The sequence below is a fragment of the Sinocyclocheilus grahami genome, unplaced genomic scaffold, assembly GCF_001515645.1.
Source record: "Sinocyclocheilus grahami isolate Dianchi unplaced genomic scaffold, SAMN03320097.WGS_v1.1 scaffold968.1, whole genome shotgun sequence".
NCBI classification, from domain to species: domain Eukaryota; kingdom Metazoa; phylum Chordata; class Actinopteri; order Cypriniformes; family Cyprinidae; genus Sinocyclocheilus; species Sinocyclocheilus grahami.
The window spans coordinates 170,637-195,000 of NW_015506147.1; the positions used below are offsets into that span (position 1 = coordinate 170,637).

Here is a 24,364-nt window from a genome sequence, read left to right on the forward strand (position 1 = left end):
TGTCTGGATCACATCCCTCAGGTCTTGCCTACCTCCCTTTGACCCACGATACTTCCTACCCCTACCCGCAGGCGGAGGAGGAGCGCGAGTCGCGACACTAGCCTTCTGTGCTCATCTCTGCTCCTCAAATCGAGACGGGCCAGGACCCCTGGGTTGTTCTGGCTCAGACCTGGACCTTCGTGGAATGAAGGTTTTGAAGGCCGCTGAGCGCGCCTTCACCTCCCTAAACTTTTCGACCATGTACCAAAAAGTTCAGAGGGCGAAACCGGGGCGTCCGCCAGGTTTACCCACAGATGCTTCTCTGTCACTACCATCGCCGCCATAGATCTACCCATGGCAGAGGCAACCTGCTTAGTAGCACGTAGAGCAAGATCAGTGGTACGGCGCAACTCAGCCATCTCATCAGAAGAAAGGCCCTCGTCTTTCAGCAGGTCAGCCTGGTATGCCTGGAGCACAGCCATAGTGTGCAGCGAAGCAACAGCCTGACCTGCTGCTGCGTATGCCCTGCCATTCAATTTAGATGTAGCTTGAAGGGGCACGGATGGCAAGGAGGGAGTTTTGAGAGACGATGTCTCACCCAGGGGGCATTCTCTCATAGCCGTTTTCGCGCATCGCCTCGATGTTTGCATAACTGGTATGCTGAAACCGATGGATGCGTGTGGAAAACGGCCTCTTCCATTCCTTCTCGATCTCAGTATGGAGATCAGGAAGGAAAGGAAGGCTCACCTGAGCTGGAGGGTTATGGCCAGAAAGATAACGTTCCTCGAGACGACCTCGCAATGTCACTTCCTTAGTCCGCTTCCACAGCAAGTCAAGCCTCGCCATGGCGCGATCCATAGCCTCTAAGAGCTCATCATACGCAGGGCAGGAGGATTGAGAAGGCTCAGCCTCAGCTTCTTCGCTCTCTTCATCCATTTCCTGCTCTTCCTGGGCTGAACCCAGCAGAGCACTGGCCCCTGGATCAGATGATGTTAAAGAGAGAACATCATTCTCCAGCGGCTGTCTCTCGCCCACCACCGATAAGCGCGAGAGGGAAAGCCCCTCTTTAAAATCATCGGCCAGGTCCACCTGAGATCCCCACGAGCTCATTCTCCTCCGTGCCTCAGCAGCGGCGGGTCCTGAACCGCGGGAAGCAGATGGCTGCCCCTCTTTACTCGAAAAGAGAGACAAACGAGAACGGAGCTTTTTCATTGGAAAACACTCGCAATGCATGCAGATTGCCCCCTCGAGGACATCGCGCGTGTGCTCTTCGCCCAAACAAACAACACATAGATCGTGTGTGTCATCTGGTGTCAAATAGCGATGACACAGATGCACACACCTTCTAAATGCTCTGCTAGTGCTCGCCATAATGAATAGAGATAGCTCTTACTTTTTCCTTGGAAATGCACGCTTCAAACAGAACAGTCAATGAAGACGAAGAAGAGAATGATGTGTGCTCCCGGCGCCTATTTATACTATAGTCGCACCGGTAGTGACGTCATGGCTGTCGCCGGCCAACGAGTTGGTGTTTTTTCAATGTATGCTTCAGACACGTGTCACGTGTCAGAGGCGCTCCCCATAGCGACCCCTAGAGGACGCAGTTCGAAGTTCCCATGAAAGGGAACGGTCTTTCACTAAATTATTATTAATTATACATAAACTCTATATATTTTGTCTATTTATATATTTATTTACATTACATAAATTGTTTTGCACAAAGTTTATCTTTGATATATTTTCTTAGTATCAACAAATAAGCAAATGCTTTGACTACACAAATGTACAATCACTTGTACATTTGCCAGTAAATCAAAACTGAAATAGAGAAAATGTTACCTGCAGGGCCAGTCGGACTACAGACGAAAGGTTTTTGAGCAGGCAGTGGATGATGTCCAGCAAACACAGGAGCAGAGAAGAGCAGCTCTTCAGCCCTGAGTGCATTTCTCTCTCCAGATACACACCAGTGACTTCCACAAAGACATTGCACACCACCTCAATTACACCTGAGAAGAGAGGTAAACGCAAGCAGAATCATTCTTCTATACATCCATCTGTTCTGACTGTCCTTCTAATTGACACAAACACAATACATCTAACTTAAGATATAATTAAGTAAATAACAGCCAGGTCTGTCACACATTACATTACACTTAATATACAAACTGTATGAAATGGTCATAATTACATATAGTAATGAAGCATAAAATATTAAGATTCTCAGTTTATGGTGAAAAACACTTTAAAGTAGACATTGAATGCCATTCAAAATTTTACTTAAGTAATCAGATTTTTACTTGAATTACAATATGTACATGTTTATATAGTGTGGGGTCAGTAAGTGTTTTTTATTTTTACACAAATACATTTATTAAGCAAGGACACACTCAACTGATCAGAAGTGAGAGTAAAGACTTTATAATGGCACACAAGATTTATATTTCAAACAAATGCTGTTTCTTTGAGCTTGAATACAGAAAAAAAAGTCATGACGTGATAATAACAAAAAAAAAAAAGTTCTTGAGCACCAAATCAGCATATTAGAATTATTTCTGAAGGATCATGTGACACTGAAGTAGTGTATATATAATAAAACCATTTTTCATTTTTCAATAATTCTGTAATATGTTGCACAACTAAAGTTTCACTCAATATCCATATAGCTGCGAAGGTTGGTTTGTAAATCCACAAAATACATATGCATCATATTCCATACTACATATTCTATTCGATTCCTTTGTAAATATGCAAATGACTAAATTTGGACATTGATCAGTTTATTCCTGATTTTATTTTTGTTCCACATATTTGTACCTGGCTGAAAAAAATAAAATAAAAAAAATAACCCAAGTCTGCCGAGTCAGTTGTCAGTTTTGAGTTATAAACTCAAACACAGACCACAAATACCTGGCATGAAGCTATCAGTTTATTTTGGGCATTAAAATAAAGTTTTCAAATCCTCACAAATGAGAATACATTCTGCTTCAAATCCAAAGCCACATGATTCAGGTCCAAATTACCTTTCAAATGAAAATGCAATCTAACCTAAACTCCAGTGTAATATACTTGCAAAGAGGCAGAAGTAGGGAGATATACTGAAGTCTTCTCATTTAAACCTTTAACGGTTACTTAAATTCAAGGATGCCAAAAAAGGAAATGGAAAATAACTTTTTACTTAACGCCACTGTACTATATTGGCCAATATTTATTTTAATTAATTCAGGGGAGCAGCATGAATAGTAGACCTTGGGTTTCTACATTAAATTCACTGTACAATATAAATACATAGTGCAAAGCACAAAAGAGTACTTGCTCCTTTATAGTATTATGAACATTCTTTTACAATATAAGTCTGAGATACAAAACATAAAGTCATTTTTTCCTTTGAGTATTTCCCATTGTAAACAGGAAACCAGGGTGGAAAAGCTTGAGCCTTTTTAAAACGCAACTAATATAGTTTACATCACATAGTGAAGCCGCACTTCACAGCCACAGATATAATAAAAATGAAGTTTAATTGATTTGCCCTATTAGATTTAATATGAAACTGTAACATTTCTGTCAAAATACCAGTTACTTTTACAACCATTTGCATTTTAATAATGATAATGTGTAGTTTGAACATCTTTTAAATTTATGTTGGTGCATGTGGTATTTATAATTTAGGGAGGAGGTAACATTCTTGCTCTAGAAAACATTTGATTGGACAAAATTTCTCTACTTCATTGAGAGTTTTTTAGTTGGTATTTCTGGACAAGAGCATCTGTACATTGTAAATGCATATATTTCAAAGAGATCAGCTCAAATTTTTGTATTTGCCGTTGAGTTTAATCAAACAACTCCAAATAGTTAAATACATAAAGATTTCATATTTATTTTCAAACATTTGTTTACACTTAAACATTTTACATGGACTAAAACATGATAAGATTTCAGAAAATATTCTGGGACTGGATTCATGAAACATTCTTATAAATAAAACTCTTCCTAATTTTAATGTTCTTATCTTTTCAAATATGCAAATGACTAAAGTTTGACATTGATCAGTTTATTCCTGATTTTATTTTTGTTCCACATATTTGTACCTGGCTGAAAAAAAAAATAAAAAAAATAACCCAAGTCTGCCGAGTCAGTTGTCAGTTTTGAGTTATAAACTCAAACACAGACCACAAATACCTGGCATGAAGCTATCAGTTTATTTTGGGCATTAAAATAAAGTTTTCAAATCCTCACAAATGAGAATACATTCTGCTTCAAATCCAAAGCCACATGATTCAGGTCCAAATTACCTTTCAAATGAAAATGCAATCTAACCTAAACTCCAGTGTAATATACTTGCAAAGAGGCAGAAGTAGGGAGATATACTGAAGTCTTCTCATTTAAACCTTTAACGGTTACTTAAATTCAAGGATGCCAAAAAAGGAAATGGAAAATAACTTTTTACTTAACGCCACTGTACTATATTGGCCAATATTTATTTTAATTAATTCAGGGGAGCAGCATGAATAGTAGACCTTGGGTTTCTACATTAAATTCACTGTACAATATAAATACATAGTGCAAAGCACAAAAGAGTACTTGCTCCTTTATAGTATTATGAACATTCTTTTACAATATAAGTCTGAGATACAAAACATAAAGTCATTTTTTCCTTTGAGTATTTCCCATTGTAAACAGGAAACCAGGGTGGAAAAGCTTGAGCCTTTTTAAAACGCAACTAATATAGTTTACATCACATAGTGAAGCCGCACTTCACAGCCACAGATATAATAAAAATGAAGTTTAATTGATTTGCCCTATTAGATTTAATATGAAACTGTAACATTTCTGTCAAAATACCAGTTACTTTTACAACCATTTGCATTTTAATAATGATAATGTGTAGTTTGAACATCTTTTAAATTTATGTTGGTGCATGTGGTATTTATAATTTAGGGAGGAGGTAACATTCTTGCTCTAGAAAACATTTGATTGGACAAAATTTCTCTACTTCATTGAGAGTTTTTTAGTTGGTATTTCTGGACAAGAGCATCTGTACATTGTAAATGCATATATTTCAAAGAGATCAGCTCAAATTTTTGTATTTGCCGTTGAGTTTAATCAAACAACTCCAAATAGTTAAATACATAAAGATTTCATATTTATTTTCAAACATTTGTTTACACTTAAACATTTTACATGGACTAAAACATGATAAGATTTCAGAAAATATTCTGGGACTGGATTCATGAAACATTCTTATAAATAAAACTCTTCCTAATTTTAATGTTCTTATCTTTTCTCTTAAGATAAGAAAAAATTAAATTCTTGAAAAGCATCTTCTATAAAATCATTGTAAATAACTTCTTAAAGTTAGGATAGCTTCCTAACTTCCTAAATCCCCAAAGCTAAGACGATTTAATGGATTTATTGGGTTATTTCAATATAATTGTTATGATTAAGCATTACAACAAAACACTAGCTACACATAATACATAGTAGGACTATTACTATGGACTTGTGCAAGTTTTCTTAAGTGACAACTGATTGATAATGTAAGCAATGATAAGTCATGATTATGTGTGGCGTGACTTCGCTGGATTCGAAAGTCAATAACAACTCTGCAAAAATGAGTCAGATAGGGAGCTTGTATTTAATTTTAGCCTTTAAATACAACATCCTCCTTGGTAGCATTCGGCATGAAGCTGCAAGCTGTAGCAGCGTGCAAAAATAGTGTGTGCACTTATCATGATTATTAGTGATGCATCGGTACGATACTGGTATCGGTATCAGGCCCGATATTGCTGATTATCCTGATCACCCTGTCGGGGGTTATATATATATGTAAGGGATAATCAATGGCTAGCCGTGCGTTAAATGCATGACGTGGAGGTAAAGAACCACCCGAACGCGAAGCTAGCCGTTGATTATCCCACTTATTCCATGGTCATTTGCCAAGTTATAGACAAGTTCAAACTAGTATTGCTCTTTGCAGCACAATATTTGACCGAATGGGTAAAAATTTGTTATTTTCGTCAGTTACGGCACATTAGCGCTAGCATTCTGCCCGCTTCAAATCATACACAAGAGATGAAATAGTGCGGTAAGACCACATTTATTTGAATGAATTATAGCATGTATTTCAATTAATTATTGATCGATCGTTTGATAGAGAGAGAGAGAGAGAGAGAGAGAGGACAGTTGTGTGTAGCTGCATCTGTGCGTCTCTCTGTACAAACAATTACTTCAAAAACAGCGATTTTACCACCTCGTTGCTGAGGAATATAATGTAGCAATCTAGTATCTAGACTATTTTATTAATGAAAATCATGGGGAAGCGTTGCCAATAAGTTTGTGTGTGTGTGCAGCGCAATCAGCGATCTCTGACCTCTCTCTCTTTCTCTGTGTGTGTGTGTGTGTGTGTGTGTGTGCATGCGCGCGAGTGATGCGTGTTGGTTTGTGTGCATCAATTAAAGCAGCACATTAATATAGTACTGTGATTAAACTGACTTGGAACTACCTGTGCATTAAACGGTTTTACTGCATACCTGCCAGCCAATCAGAATCCAGTATTCAGACAGACCATGGAATAAATATATATATACATATATATATATACACATATTGGTTGGTTTCTGTACCCAATATTTTTAAAAAGTACAAATGCAATGAAAATTACAGGTATAGGTATTGACAAGTACCAAAAATAAAAGTATTGGTATCGGACTCGTTCTGTAAAAAGTGGCATTGGTGCATCCCTAATGATTATTATGGTATTCTGCAGTACAATAAATAAATAAATAAATAATAATAAAATAAAAAAACACGATTCCTTTAAGTGTTCTTCGCTGAGTTTATCAGTGTGTTTTCAGCAAGAACCACCATGTATTCAATCAGATAAAAACTGTCATTTTCTTCTTAAGGAAAAAAAAAAAAAGATTAGAGAGCTTCTTAAGAATTTTTGCAATAATTGCACTTAGGAAATTTTAGGATTCGGCCCCTAATTCTTTATTATTGTTCTTTATAGTTATGTTCTTTTGCACTTTAACCAATATGAAACATTTTGTTTATACATTATTGTAGCGAATTTAGCTCAACGACAGGAAATATGAATAATTAACATCCAAACACAAAGACCTACTGCTCTATACAGAGGAAAACACACCACTCCAAACTAAATACAATACTATCAATTCACTGCATTGCTGCAACCTGGGGACTACAAACACAACACAAACAACACTACAAGGTGAAGTGCACATTTGGAACACAGACAATTTCCAGTTCCAGTGTATTGGGAACTGCATGAGAAAATGAGAAAACAAGTGTGTGTGTGTGTGTGTGTGTGTGTGTGTTGAGTCTTCCATGCCCAGCAGTAATAATCAGTTGAGTAAGACCTGAGGCTATCACGCTGTTTATCTGAGATTAGCACTGCAGTTTTCTGAGGTGAAGGACCCACACATGTAATTCGCTGCTTGACAAATTATGCAAGATGAATACAACGGCAATGCCATCAACAATACAAATCCACTGCCGAACGAAGAAAACACAGCCAAGGCTGTCATCTTTAATACAGGGGAAATACAGATAAAACCGGAACGGCAGCCTGGAACATTCACAATTTAGGTGAATTATCATAAATGCACACGGTGCATAAATTACTTCTGAAATGTGTATGTAAATACATTGAACTGAAACGCATATGCAGGTCCCAAAAGAGCTGTGAGCAGTATTTCTGTGCTGCCTCAAACACAGAGAGCCTCTTGCCATACACTGAATATTTATGCTTACAGCTGTACAGTTAAATTTATGTAACTTACTTTCTTTTGGTACCGAATTTATTGCTATTACTTCCAGTAAAATGAGTCATGCAAATATGACTTTAGGATATGGATGTTTTTCCACCTCCACGAGCAAAGCAAAAACAAACAAGTCAGCAGTTCACATTTTACGAGGAAATTCCTCTTTCTCTCCCTCGTACGGCAATCAGAAAATAGATGTGTGACACAAAATTCAGGGTATATACCTGAATGTTAACAATAAGCCACACGTTTATGTGTTAAAATGCATCAGTGCCAATTGGACATTTTACACTTCTTAAGAAATTTACTATGCTGTATTCAAAGATACCTACTTTTGGAGAGAGATGCAGAGCGTGTGCAGAGCAGCGGAACGCGAGGAACAGTATTAAGAACCGCTTTAGATTATTGATTTTGAAACTTGTGAATCCATTAAAGTCGTTAGAAAACAGAATTGCGATTCATACATGAATAGATTTTTACGTGCACCTCTAGTTTTCTCTTCCTCTTTTCTAAAGCAGCACAGCATGGCCTCGCCCCTTCATTGCGTGTTCCTGGGGGCGGGGTTTATCTGGGTTTGTTACGTCACAAACCCGGGAAGTAACTTGTTGTAGTCCCTACCAGTCGTTTTTGTAGGCATTAAACTACCAGAATTTTAAAAGACGATATCTCCGTTTGCATTGAACATTCAGCTTCATAACTTTGCAGATATTGTTTATGCTCAAACGGCAACATTACGCACTAACTAACGTTAAAAAAGTGAAATCGCAATCAACCACCCCTTTTAGGCAGCATCGGTAACACTTTACAAAAAGGTCACATTAGTTATTAACATTAATATTAACATTAACTAACAATGAGCAATTCATTTGTATTATTATTCGTCTTTTTTATGAATGTTGGTTAATAAAAATACAACTGTTCATTGTTAGTTACAACTTGTGGTTCTAATACTGTATTAGTAAATCTTGAAATGAACATTGATATTAAGAGATGCTTATTAAGTATTTTTGGTAACACTTTAGTTTACAAAAAAACCTTACTTACTATGAATGAGCAGCAAATTAGGAGTTTATTGAGGAAAACTCTTCCCTAATCTAAAGTGTTACCGTGTTTTTCATTGTTAGTTCATGTTAATAGAGTTAACTAATTTTAACCAAACAACCTTTTTGTAAAGCATTACCTGAAACACTACAATACATTTTATGAAAGAACATGTTAGCAACTGTTTAACATTTTAACTGAATGACAAAACTGGATAATGTTCAGCTTTTTGCACTATTTTTGCTTTCCAGGTTTAACAGTCATCTCATAAACATCACAGGATACACTAAAGTAGGGTACCACATCGGTCTCTCATGAGACAGAATGTCCCTATCAATTGAGAAAACACTTCACTTAATTATTTACAACCGCATGACATTTAAGCTGTGTACAGTAGTTGAGAGATGCATTCAAGGATTGTTTGTTTTTGCTTTGTAAGAGTTTCTGTGTGGCATAAATTGTCTTCCATAGACACATAGTCTCCAACACAAACACAATCCATTCATACTGTGAGTGCAAACAGCCTTAGAGCTCCTTGATGTAGCCATTTTAACCTTGAATGTGCAAGACGTCTGAGGTCACCTGGTTTTAGTTATTTTAGCTGAACAAAAATGGTCCGTTATGCAAACTGGTATCTTTTATTAAATTATTTGAATTTATTACTGTAATCATAAACACTATTTTATAGCACAAATAGTTTTACTGTTTACTATCTTTTGTTATTCTTCTAGTTATTTACCCACATCAGCTAATGGATCAGAGGTATCGCACACTCACAGGAAATTAGCTTCATTACGGATTGAAAAACAAGATTGATTTAAACGACACAAAATAACGGTCTCAGATGTTACACTCTTAAAAATAAACATTCTTTATCGCCATTGAGGGGGGGGCTGTAATCAGATACACTAAAACACGGCTTTGCTTGTTTACAAATTTGAAGGCTGTGCAGTGGATTAAAATGCCTTTTTTTTTTTTTACAACTACTGTACATATTATTTAAAGTGCTTACAACATACAAGCTTAGACTTGATTTAACAACAAATGGTTAGTTACAAACCTGATTAGTAGTTACTAAGAAAATTTGGTGCGATAAACATTTGAATTACTGTTAATACGACCAGCATGTACATTCGTGGTCCACCCAAAAATGCCATCGCTTCCTCACACTTAATGTCGTTCTAAACCTGCGTGATTGACTTTCTTGATAACCACATGAATAATGTTGATAACTAAACCGTTTCAGTTCCCTCTGCTTTCCATTGGAAGAACATGAGAGTGAGTAAATGACATAAATATTATTTTTGGGTGGACCACCTCTTTAAATATATGTATGTAATTCTAACCATAAAACCTGACTGGTTGAAAGGCATTTTGTTAAAGGATCAACAAAGTGTAGAACCAGTAAAATCACAGTTACCCGCTCAGCTACTGCTCCCTTCCTATTATTTGTGCCAATAACGTGTTACTTAAAGGGATACTCCACCCCAAAATTAAAATTGTCATTAATCACGTACCCCCCATGTCGTTCCAAACCTGTAAAAGCTTCGTTCGTCTTCGGAACACATTTTAATATATTTTGGATGAAAACCGGGAGGCTTGTGTCTGTCCCATTGACTGCCAAGTAAATTATACTGTCAAGGTCCAGAAAAGTATGAAAGACATCGTCAGAATAGTCCTTGCGTTCAGCGGATATTCTCCAAAATGGCGCTACAGTGATGCAGAGAGACTCAGAGGAGACGAATTGTTGAATAAAGTTGTTATTTTTGTTTTCTTCGCGTACAGAAAGTATTCTCGACGCTTCATAACATTACGGTTGAACCACTGATGGCAGATGGACTATTCTGACGATGTCTTTCATACTTTTCTGGACCTTGACAGTGTAATTTACTTGGCAGTCAATGGGAGAGTCACAAGCCTCCCGGTTTTCATCCAAAATAACTTAAATTGTGTTCTGAAGACGAACGAAGCTTTTATGAGTTTGGAAAGACATGGGGGGTAAGTGATTAATGACAAAATTTTCTTTTTGGGGTGGAGTATCCCTTTAATGCAGTCAATGTGAATGCAACCGTGTGTGTACGTAAGTGCGAAACTACACACTTTTTTTTCCACGGTTCCTCCTCATCACAGTGTGTTGAATGTGGAGAGTGTGTGTGAATCTGACTCATCTCCTTTTGTAAAAAACAAACACATCACACACATACACACACACACACACACACCTCAGTGTCCATCTCACCCTATCGGGCGGCAATGCGGCAATGAACAGGCATGCAGGTCCAAAACTGTCAACATGAGTAAGGCTATACGAATCCATTACTCAATAATTCAGCACAGGGAGCTGAAAGCATCAAGGTGAGACTGGGCATTCACACAGAAGGCTGGGGGGAAAAAAACAGCCTTGCATGGGCATGAAAAGAGAGGCAACAGACAGCAACTTGTGCAGATGAGAGAATGAGTGAGAGGCTGCCCAGTAGCTAGTGTCAACTATAGACATTGTTAAAAGGAACTGAAATATTTATTTATTTCATCAGACTTTTGACATTGAAGTGGGTCTGTTTAATGTGAGTGATTTTGTTGTACGATTTATATTGGTGTCATGCTGTGTTGGCTTTGTATGTTTATAATGTTTTTTTTTTTAGCGTTTTAATTATCTCTGTGCAGCACTTTGGTCCAATCTTATGGTTTAGAAACTGTTTTATAAATAAAAGTTGAGTTGAGCAGCTGGGTAGATAGCATCAGATGAAAATAGGAGAGGGGGAACCCAAGCCAGGACGGTGGGTGATATGAGGGCTAGAGGGGCGGGACACTAAGTAGATGCGGGCTACTGGGCCGTCACACAAGAGTCCACACTGATAAAAGCAGCAGTATCTGGTGGAAGCCCTTAAAAAAGGCAGCTGAATGCCCTCCCCCTCCATCAGAGTCACACACGAGAGTCAGACAGCGAGATGAGAGCAATAAGGGTCTGGTAATGGAATGAAAACACTCAAAAACAAAACAAGGGCAGCTCTCTGAATGCAGGCCCTTTTCATGTGCGTGGCAGTGTCTGGGTGAAAAGACTGTGTGGGTTTGTGTTTTCTGGTTCAGAGACAGGCTAGAAACTGGAGTGCCGATATATCAAAGCGAGTGACGTTCAGATGCACTGCACCTTGCTGGTAGAACGGTCGCAGGTCTGTGCCCTTATGTCCAATCAGATTGCAGAGGAGAGCCATGGCGTTCTGCATCGTGCTTCCGACTGTGTTATTCTGGTGCTCCTGAAAAAAACAAAAATACTCATATTAAAAACTCAAAATATATAAATCAATATCAGAGAGAGAACAAAAAAAAAACATGTTTTGGGGCCCACAAGGGGGGCCTCTGCAAACTTCCAGGCAAGCCCCAGCAAGTCTTCAAATGATTTAAATGTCATTATATTAAGTTAATCATATTTAAAATGATAAAAGAACACAGAAAATAAATACCACATTAAAAAGACAAACATTTTTTGAGTTTGATGTGTTTTATCACAACAGAGGTACATATCAGCTACGTATCAGCTTAGATAGGAGGGCTTTTGAAAAGGGTTCAGAACCAGTAATTTACTTGGCAGTCAATGGGAGAGTCACAAGCCTCCCGGTTTTCATCCAAAATAACTTAAATTGTGTTCTGAAGACGAACAAAGCTTTTATGAGTTTGGAAAGACATGGGGGGTAAGTGATTAATGACAAAATTTTCTTTTTGGGGTGGAGTATCCCTTTAATGCAGTCAATGTGAATGCAACCGTGTGTGTACGTAAGTGCGAAACTACACACTTTTTTTTCCACGGTTCCTCCTCATCACAGTGTGTTGAATGTGGAGAGTGTGTGTGAATCTGACTCATCTCCTTTTGTAAAAAACAAACACATCACACACATACACACACACACACACACCTCAGTGTCCATCTCACCCTATCGGGCGGCAATGCGGCAATGAACAGGCATGCAGGTCCAAAACTGTCAACATGAGTAAGGCTATACGAATCCATTACTCAATAATTCAGCACAGGGAGCTGAAAGCATCAAGGTGAGACTGGGCATTCACACAGAAGGCTGGGGGGGAAAAAACAGCCTTGCATGGGCATGAAAAGAGAGGCAACAGACAGCAACTTGTGCAGATGAGAGAATGAGTGAGAGGCTGCCCAGTAGACCTCAGTGTCCATCTCACCCTATCGGGCGGCAATGCGGCAATGAACAGGCATGCAGGTCCAAAACTGTCAACATGAGTAAGGCTATACGAATCCATTACTCAATAATTCAGCACAGGGAGCTGAAAGCATCAAGGTGAGACTGGGCATTCACACAGAAGGCTGGGGGGAAAAAAACAGCCTTGCATGGGCATGAAAAGAGAGGCAACAGACAGCAACTTGTGCAGATGAGAGAATGAGTGAGAGGCTGCCCAGTAGCTAGTGTCAACTATAGACATTGTTAAAAGGAACTGAAATATTTATTTATTTCATCAGACTTTTGACATTGAAGTGGGTCTGTTTAATGTGAGTGATTTTGTTGTACGATTTATATTGGTGTCATGCTGTGTTGGCTTTGTATGTTTATAATGTTTTTTTTTTTAGCGTTTTAATTATCTCTGTGCAGCACTTTGGTCCAATCTTATGGTTTAGAAACTGTTTTATAAATAAAAGTTGAGTTGAGCAGCTGGGTAGATAGCATCAGATGAAAATAGGAGAGGGGGAACCCAAGCCAGGACGGTGGGTGATATGAGGGCTAGAGGGGCGGGACACTAAGTAGATGCGGGCTACTGGGCCGTCACACAAGAGTCCACACTGATAAAAGCAGCAGTATCTGGTGGAAGCCCTTAAAAAAGGCAGCTGAATGCCCTCCCCCTCCATCAGAGTCACACACGAGAGTCAGACAGCGAGATGAGAGCAATAAGGGTCTGGTAATGGAATGAAAACACTCAAAAACAAAACAAGGGCAGCTCTCTGAATGCAGGCCCTTTTCATGTGCGTGGCAGTGTCTGGGTGAAAAGACTGTGTGGGTTTGTGTTTTCTGGTTCAGAGACAGGCTAGAAACTGGAGTGCCGATATATCAAAGCGAGTGACGTTCAGATGCACTGCACCTTGCTGGTAGAACGGTCGCAGGTCTGTGCCCTTATGTCCAATCAGATTGCAGAGGAGAGCCATGGCGTTCTGCATCGTGCTTCCGACTGTGTTATTCTGGTGCTCCTGAAAAAAACAAAAATACTCATATTAAAAACTCAAAATATATAAATCAATATCAGAGAGAGAACAAAAAAAAAAACATGTTTTGGGGCCCACAAGGGGGGCCTCTGCAAACTTCCAGGCAAGCCCCAGCAAGTCTTCAAATGATTTAAATGTCATTATATTAAGTTAATCATATTTAAAATGATAAAAGAACACAGAAAATAAATACCACATTAAAAAGACAAACATTTTTTGAGTTTGATGTGTTTTATCACAACAGAGGTACATATCAGCTACGTATCAGCTTAGATAGGAGGGCTTTTGAAAAGGGTTCAGAACCACTGTTCTAATTGATCAGCGTGGGTGGATGACAAATCGAGCAAACAATTCTATAGAGTCACTTGGAAGGAGAGATCATATAGTAACATAGGGCAGCACTGGGTATAATGCATTACAAAGTAATCAGTGACAGTAAACAAATTATATTTTTAGTAAAAAAGCAGTCTAAGGGCCAAATTTACTAAACAGGGCAAATTAGCGTATCCCACGAAAGCGCAGACTGGCGTGGAAAGTTCTAAAGGTTATCTACTGACAACACGCAAATTAAAGAACACAGACGCACCCAGATCATTTCCATAATGACAAAGGCAATCTAGAGAGCAGCACAAATTAGCAACTATCACAGCCATGTCAAGCGCAAAATGGGTTAAGACATACATTTTTTGGACATTAAATAATGTTGCAAATACCAGTAAATTGTCTACCACAAATGCAAAAGGTCAGCCGCAAAAAAATAACTGTCCATGCCTTTTCATTGCCAATTTTTCACTGTGTCTTTAGTAAATCCTGATAGTAGTTTTTTTTAATGCCAAAAGAGGATTTGTGCTGACAAACCTGGCACTATAAGGTTACAGATACTGACTTTCAGTTATTACAATTACTTCTAAATTGGGTTACACATATTTAAAAATATTATGTAAATCATGTAAAACATGTATTACAATTATACAATCTTTAGTGCGATGGCTAAAGGGTGCATGCTTCTTTAATAGGTCATTGCAAAGGAGAAATTAGAGGTATGCAGGGTTAAGTGCATGGATTACATTTGAAAAAGGACGAGAAGCAAATATAGACATTCTGTAATACGTTGAGCAGAAAAATTTAAACTTTACTGTGAAATGCAAATTCCTCATTAAAGAATATTTGATTTGCAGTTGATCAGAGAATGAGACTCATCTCAGGTACACAAGCAGACGTATCTGCACACATACACATGTGACACAAGCAATGCACCAGGGCTGACGGAGCAATAGGTGGCGAGCTAACTTTTGACTCTGCACTTTTCTACTGGGATGGTGCACCAGCATTTGCAGTAAAGGGTTAAACCATGCTTTACTGCTCACTGGCACTTAACAATCAGTACACAGTATACACTAATGTTTTGATATTTTCAGTGAATGTGAGCTATGCAAACCCCGTTCATTCAAGACATGCATTTAATGAATGAAGAACATAAGCAAGAACTGTCACAGTCTTCAGCCGGTGTGCCCAGGAGGGCCACCAGATGACTGTGTTCTGGGAGCACATGGCTTGTGTTGTGTTTGTCTGTTGCCATGTGCTCTCTCCTGTCTATTGTCTGGCCCCTCCCATCTTGTTACCTCGTTATTGTTTTAGTTGCTCCACCTGTGTCTCCCTCGTTAGCCTCCTCGTTTGGTTCCTATTTATTCTCCTTGTGTCTGCCGTCCTGTGCTGATCCGTCATTTCTCATTGTGTGTGTTTCGTGTCTGCATGTGTGCAGCTTTAGCTCTGCCTGTCTGTTTTTCCCCCTCGGGGTGGTTTGAGTTTGTTTTTGTTTCATTTGTTACTAAAATAAATACCATTTCTCCAGCGATTGAGTCCTCGCTTCATCTCCCCGCACACACCGTGACAAGAACATGATATACTGTATATGTTCTTATAATATAATATCAAAAATGCCTTTTCAGTTCAGCTGAATGATAAAGTATAACATAACTGGATATTATTAATAAACATTAATATTACCCATAATGGTTACACTTAGACCACTTCAGACATTCTTTTAACTAGAAGCAAGTTTGCAACTTCATATCACCTTACTCTCACTAGTAGACTGTTTATTTAAGGTTACGGTTAGTAGAATAAGTTGATATGTACTTGCAAAGTTACTTACAGTCAAAAGAAACAAAATTGTATGACTATGAAAGTGTTTGAATTCTGCTAATACGTGAATGAATGGCAGTTGACATGTAGTTGCAAAGTTACTTATAACCAGCAGAATGTCTAAAGTGGTCAATTAAAATAAAGTGTTACCAAAATAATAATATAAACTATTTTGCAAAGAAAATAAGCCACTCACTGCATGACAGTGATTTCATCAAAGTTAGCAATTTTGACATTTTCCCTATGTTGTGCCAAATAACTCCCCTTATGGTATTATCATGGTAACACAAGCCTTTATTGCTTATTGCTGTAATTCAAGGCAGTAAAACACTTACAGTAAGGCAAACACTGCCTGCTACAAAAACCCAGCAACAGGAAAAAGTGCAGATCATCAATTCCACTTTTGTGTAGCATCTATTTTCAAGAATGGAGAATGAACCTAACCAGAGAGGGCAGAGGTGCTATCAGATAGAGAGAGCCAAGCCTCTGCCCTTCTCATCTCTCCCCAAGGGCGGACACCCAAGGCTGGGTGAGGCCAACAGGGGGAGCAGGGTAAGGCCGGAGGTGTCAGGACGGTGTTGTCTGGGTCTTTCGACTCTAGGGTCAAATACACTGTCTAATCCTGCAAGCTCAGGTCCAGGGGCCGATTAAAAACATGATAAACAGACAAAGAGAAGCAGAGAGGCGGCAGAAGAAGGAGGGAAAAAAATCGATGGGGGTTTTAATTAGAGGTCTGAGTGAGGCTTGGGAGAGAAAGAGAGATAGAGAGAGAGGGGTCTGGCCAACTCTACTGGCTGACAGAGAAATAGAGAAGGGTATGTCTGTCTCAGGGGAATCGCCGAGCCCCTCCACAGGCTGTGCAAGAATTTTCAAGGCCTGGAATCATTACTTTTTCCACTTTATTTCCGCATGGAGCTGCGGGAAAGGTGGAGTGGAGGGGTCGTGCATTCATCAGGAGCCTTCAGTCCATGCATAAATATAGCACACACACTTACAAACTGCAGGAGAGACAATGAGAAAGCATTTAATATTGAATCAATGCTGAAAATAGCTAACAAAACCAGCGTCATGTCACAAATTTAAGTGAAACAATCATCCTTAACTTATAACTACACACAAGGTAGAATTGGATTAAGGCCCCTATATACGCTAAGCAAAATAGGAGAAAAAATTGGTGACGTCATTCACAAACATCCAGAAATTTTACTTGGCCAAGCTGGTAAACACATTAGTCTGTGGCGATAAGTTGACATGGAAATCCTCTCTGATTCATTTCTTCCGTTCAGTCTGTCGAGGTCAGACATGAGTAAAAACATGAACACACTGGAGAGCTGCTTTATAGTAGAAATTGAAGTTGTAATTCTAATTGAAAGTGACACTTTTTATGTTTAATACTGTAAAGCTGCTTTTAAAGCAATGTATTATATATAAATAAACGTGACGCGACTTGAGTGTCAAATTGCAGAGCTGGTACAAACATATCCACGTCATTATGATCAGATGTTTTCTTAACCGTTTTATCAATGCTGACATTGCTGTTGTGTGTTAAACATGCATGCATTTACATATCCATCTAAACGCCGCTCTCAACAGGGTGGGCGGCACTGGGATGTTCTCTTAATACAGTGGTTCCCAACCACATTCCTGCAACACTGCACATTTTGCATCTCTCCTTTGTCTGACACACTCATTTCAGGTCTTGGATCTCTACTAATGAGCTGATGATATGAATCAGGTGTGTTTGATAAAGGAGATATGGAAAACATGCAGTGTTAGAAGGGGATCCAGGAATGTGGTTGGGAACCAATGCATATCGCTGCTCAGGTATTTCAAACCATTTTTTACCTCTATGCAAAGAACGAAAAGGACTTTGCTGTGAGTATATCAGGGCCTTTCCCATTCACTCACATCTCAATTGTAGTTGCAGGATCAGCAGGTTCTCAGTTCTGCAGTCAGATTATTATGAACTTATCGCCTGAGCTGTAAATGCCACGTGACTAATGGCTCTCGAAATGCAGGAAAATTACATGACAGTGCTGATCTAGAAATACACTTATCCTGAGCTGTGACTAATTTTAGGGATACATGATGTATCTTCTTCTCCATATTGATTATTGGTCAATATCCTTAAAGTCATCTTAAAATAAAATGGAAAATTCTTATTTTTAATGGAATGTAGCAGTGTTTATTATAAATCATGTATAATAATAAAAACAATTCCCAGCAATTAGCAAATGATCCAATCAAAATCCTGATGGAAAAAAAAGAATATCGCTATACATTTTTTTTCCCTTGTTTGAGAAGCTGTTTCACTCAGACATACAGCATGTAATGAGCAGTTATATATTATATAATATATATAATGTACTGGTGAACATTACATTCATTGCATCTTTATTTATTTATTTACTTACAAAATAGTATAGAATAGCATCAACCAGAATTTCAACATTGGTGCATCCCTAGTACATTTCACAAAAAAAAGGTAGTAGCAAAACACATATAACAAAAAAGTAATACAATACAATTAATAACTATCACTTAAAAGCTGCTTTTCTTTTTGACACCTTTTAATTGGCATGTCGATGGAGAAAGATGCTTTTCACTGCCAGATGGTGTAATTACATCAACAGCAGTGGCTAATGGGGCCATGCTAACCAGTAAAACCTTAACCGCTTGTAACTGGCCTTGTCCATATCTGAATCTGGAGCAGGATCAGCATTCCAATCACCAAGCTTAACTACTGTAACTTTCTTGCAAATCAGAGCACCTTCAAACTAATAATTTCAATTGCGACAGTGTATGCATACTGACACACTATGCATTAACAAGGCAGTTGTCCCTCTGAACAATTTCCTATAACTAGAAAAAAAACAAAAAAAAAACAAAAGAAAACTTATTGCTCATCCAATTTTATAGATTAAATATTTACAAATATTTATTATTTTATTTTTTTCATATTATATTTAACTTTAAGGTATGGCAAATTATTTTACAATTCTCCTGTTGTAATACACCACATTAAAGGGGTAATATTCAGAACACTGTCTTACACTTCTATTACTACATTAAAAACAGCCACCTTTTATTTCTGCTCCTTAGATTGACAAGAACGCGGTAGGCAAATGACGTAACCGGTGTTGCGGCTTAACACCGGTATAACTGAAAACACCGTCTATCGCAGCAAGCCTAACTGGAAGGGCAGCAGTATTGAGGGATTGGGATTAAAGGGGATGTGAGGCTGTAGCTAACGTCTCTTACGGCTCACTAGCTTGCTGAGATGGCCAAAGAAGTCAGACAAACCTCTCTCTCTACTTGTTCATTAGTGATCTCTTGTTCATTAGAGTCCTCGGCTTCCTTTCATGTCCTCTCAGGGCTCATGAGGATGAATGGACCACATCTGAAATACGCCGAGACTCAGAGACTGGGCTGCTCTCTGATTGCAGCGTTTGAAACAAGTTCAGTTTGGCCTCCAAAGAAAGTATAGCATGAGACCAGTAGACTCAAAGAAGGGTGAGCTTAATAGATAAATCAGATAGTTCCCATTTTTTCTTCTGGTTGGTCAATACAGCATTCCAGCTGTGCTATAAATATAATACTATATAATATATATATATATATATATACAGTGGGTACGGAAAGTATTCAGACCCCCTTAAATTTTTCACTCTTTGTTATATTGCAGCCATTTGCTAAAATCGTTTAAGTAAATTTTTTTCCTCATTAATGTACACACAGCACCCCATATTGACAGAAAAACACAGAATTGTTGACATTTTTGCAGATTTATTAAAAAAGAAAAACTGAAATATCACATGGTCCTAAGTATTCAGACCATTTGCTGTGACACTCATATATTTAACTCAGGTGCTGTCCATTTCTTCTGATCATCCTTGAGATGGTTCTACACCTTCATTTGAGTCCAGCTGTGTTTGATTATACTGATTGGACTTGATTAGGAAAGCCACACACCTGTCTATATAAGACCGTACAGCTCACAGTGCATGTCAGAGCAAATGAGAATCATAAGGTCAAAGGAACTGCCTGAAGAGCTCAGAAACAGAATTGTGGCAAGGCACAGATCTGGCCAAGGTTACAAAAAAATTTCTGCTGCACTTAAGGTTCCTAAGAGCACAGTGGCCTCCATAATCCTTAAATGGAAGACGTTTGGGACGATCAGAACCCTTCCTAGAGCTGGCCGTCCTGCCAAACTGAGCTATCGGGGGAGAAGAGCCTTGGTGAGAGAGGTATGTCTCTAAAAATGGCTGTCCACCAACGTTTACCATCCAACCTGACAGAACTGGAGAGGATCTGCAAGGAGGAATGGCAGAGGATCCCTAAATCCATGTGTGAAAACTTGTTGCATCTTTCCCAAAAAGACTCATGGCTGTATTAGATCAAAAGGGTGCTTCTACTAAATACTGAGCAAAGGGTCTGAATACTTAGGACCATGTGATATTTCAGTTTTTCTTTTTTAATAAATCTGCAAAAATGTCAACAATTCTGTGTTTTTCTGTCAATATGGGGTGCTGTGTGTACATTAATGAGGAAAAAAAATTAACTTAAATGATTTTAGCAAATGGCTGCAATATAACAAAGAGTGAAAAATTTAAGGGGGTCTGAATACTTTCCGTACCCACTGTATATATATATATATATACACACACACTGTATATATTAGGGGTGCAACGATACGTGTATTCGTACCGAAAATTTCCGGTATGGGTCTTTCGGTTCTGTATGCATATTGTTACTTTTGATAAGAAACAAAGTCTCATCTTTAAAAATATATGTTATTTTTTCAGGAAATTCAAACAATAAATGCCGTTTTGATGTTCTTTAATGTGGCGCGACAGAACACTTTATAAACTTTATGAAGTTCAAATGGCAGAGCGGAGCGCAAGTGAGCACGATCATCCTTTACTACTAGTTTTAACGTGACAAACATGAAAGAACATCTCATGCCTCACGTAATCGCTAAATAAGTGTTTCAACCACGGAAAGACGGCAATAAAACAGCTTGTAAACAAAATGTCACGTTGCATTTCATTTCCCTTAGGCCAGTCATCAGTGTCCACAGCTCGTTAGTGTGCTATTAATGAAGTCTAGAGAAGAGCATATCATGAAATATTAGACTATATACTCATTATATTTTACTGTTAGTGATGTCTTAATTATTTAATGTTTAAATAAATCTGTTATGAAAACGAGTTATGAGAGGCACTGTGTAAATGAATATATTTCAACAACAAATAGAATTTTTATAATTTAGAAGTTCATTTAAAAACTGCATTATATGCAATTTACATGTTTGCATATTTTTTTTTAAGTCGAGTGTTGCTTGTTATATTTAATACAAATAGTAATTCAATTCAAGTTTGGGCTCTGTAATTGTAACCTTATAGTAGGCCTAATATAAAAGGGCTCACTGTAGTTTAGAATCTAAATTATAGTGAGCTCTAAACTTTAGAGTGTAAGCCTAGGCAGATTTTTATCCCTAAGAAAATTTTAATTATAACTGAATTTATTTAAAGAAAGAGCAATTTGTTTAGTAAACCACTGTTTAATGAAAAAAAACCGGTACCGGTATGTGCTTTCTATGGAACTTACCGAAAATGTACTGTGATGTCAAAACCGAGGTACATACCAAACTGTCATGTTTGTGTACGTTACACTCCTAATATATATATATATATATATATGGGTCAAAGACGTTAAGAGGTCCGCATCAAAAGAAATTTACAAAAGTGATATGTCCATAGAAAGCACATTAAATGCAAGTGTTCACATTTAAGGTTTCAAATAAGTTTTTGAAGAATAAAATGTCAAAATTTGGTTGAAATAATGTTCCATTGTCATTCACACTGAACACTTATAGTTATGTAAAAATTCAAACAACATGCTTATTCTGACCTGTACATATTAAAATATATAAAAGAATAAGTGAGCATATTAAATTTTATTGGGTTTTAAATGAGTAAAAAAGTCTTACTGACAAATGGGCAAAACCTAGGATTGTGGCAAATTAAAAAAAATGTCAAATAACAACTAAGTAGTATTTGGGGTGAATGTAATTAGTTTTTTAATATGTCATAAATTGATTTTTGTTGTAAATATGCCTTTCAAACCAAGGGATATCACTTAATATTTTAAAATCGCTTAATCACTATATCACAATTATAGTATATATATATATATATATATATATATATATATCACCACCAAAGTCACGTAATAATTTGTGTAACATTAAATAAACTACAAATAAATAGCACTACCAAAAAGTTTGTGGTCAATAGGATTTATTTATTTATTTATTTTTGAGTAATGTAATATTGTGAAATATTATTAGAACTTAAAATAACTTTTTTTAATATATTTTAATAGTGATGTAACGATGCACCGCGAGCTGGTTGAACATCGATACAAATATGTGATGATTCAAATCAGTTTAGATGTTAAACGAATCACAATACATTGGGGGTGGGAGTTTATATGAACATATCTCTGAGGGGAACTGATGGTCTTTAGAAAAGTTTCAATGGTATTTTCATTCATAAATTTCATCTTGCCTCCATATAATACATATTAAATTGACATATTATTTATAATGCTTTGTTTACAGTGGTAACCAAGGAAATGCTGTATTGCTGCTGTTCCATAAGCGCCACCTGCTGTCAGAGAGTGAATATTATGTTTTGCTCCGAAAAACAAAAACAAATATACAATTACATTAAACAGAAAATAATTTTTTTTTAATAATTTTTTTTTTTTTGGAAAAACAACAATTTAAAGCAGTATTGTTTTTATACTTAAACCTTTTTTCATCTTTAACCCATATATATATATATAATGTGTCTCATTCAGTCCGTCTGCTGTTTTATGTACTATAGTTTCACAAAACTAAAGTCAAACCATTCTATGTTTGTTTATCTGTTTTAGATTAAAAACAGTTTGTTTAGCATGTATTCAGCATCTTTGTTTGGATTGTGATTAAAGTGATGTGGTTACCTCTAATTTTGAATGGAAATAGCACAGGTAAAGCATTAGTTTGTTTATATGAAGGGATATGAAGGGTCTTATTTATTTAATTTAGGGTTTTGTTTTAAAATTTCAATTTAGTTTTGTTATTTGACATTTAAATTTCACAAAGAAATATGCATCATTTTGTCCAAGCAAAAATAAAAGGATAACTTTTCATTTAGAATTTGTCTGAAATCTGACAAATTGGAGAAAATCGTATCGTGAAATCAGTATCGTGAATCATATCGCATCGTGAGCTGAGTGAATCGTTACATCGCTATATTTTAATATATTTTAACATTTAAGTCTGTAATGGCAATGAATTTTCAGCAGCCATTACTCCAGTGTCTCACAATCCTTCAGAAATCATTCAAAAATCATTCAAAAATGCTAATTTGGTGTTCAAGAAACACCAAAAACATGTCAGTTGAAAACGGTGGTGCTGCTTGATATTTTTTTGTGGAAATCTTGATACATTTTTACTGTTACTTTTGATCAATTTAATGCATTTTTTGCTGAATAAAAAAAGTATTTCTTAAAAAGAAAATCTCACTAACCTCAAACCTTTGAATGGCTGTGCATGTAGAAATCATTTCGAGTGACTAAAGGCTGTGCCGTAGCATGAATACAGTCACAGCTAAAGGAGACGCAGGCATTCAGCTGTAAACCTTGCCTAACATCAACCTTTAGTTGTGACTATTCACAAGAAAACATCTCACACATATCGCAAGACTAGTTCATATAACACCCTACCTCAATTTTTGTAAGACATGTTCTCTACAGAGCAAACTTAAAGAAAAACCACACACACACACACACACACACACACAACCTAATTTCATGTATGAGAACTAGCAATACTAATACCTGACTTAATGAGCATGATGACCTTGTAATCGATAATGGCCAGAATTTTATATCAGCACATCTTTACCAAATAGTTCATAAATGATCTACTGAGGTGGAACTAAAATTTCATGAATTTATCAATATGAAAATGTGCACGCTTTGAAATGAATTTCCTCTCCAGATTAAAATTGAATGATCTTCTCCTGCTGTTTGACTGAATCTCCTGCCAGACAACAGCAATTGACCAAATAAAATAGGGCTTAAATGCCTTGCTACTGCTGAGGGAATTTCCAAAGCAAACGCTATAGCTGCGAGAAAAAAAGACATGCAC

The 24,364-nt window shown here is 37.3% G+C and overlaps 1 protein-coding gene across 1 annotated transcript in view; it reads right to left on the minus strand.

Moving 5' to 3' along the window:
• LOC107564876 (serine/threonine-protein kinase ULK4-like) overlaps nucleotides 1–24,364 on the minus strand; it is a 139,421-nt gene that overhangs the window by 66,226 nt on the left and 48,831 nt on the right. Inside the window, exons 11-12 of the mRNA XM_016250049.1 lie at nucleotides 13,896–14,001; nucleotides 1,819–1,985 (exon numbers count right to left, since the gene is read on the minus strand). Of these exons, the coding sequence (XP_016105535.1) occupies nucleotides 1,819–1,985; nucleotides 13,896–14,001 (273 nt within the window). The remainder of the gene's footprint in view (nucleotides 1–1,818; nucleotides 1,986–13,895; nucleotides 14,002–24,364) is intronic.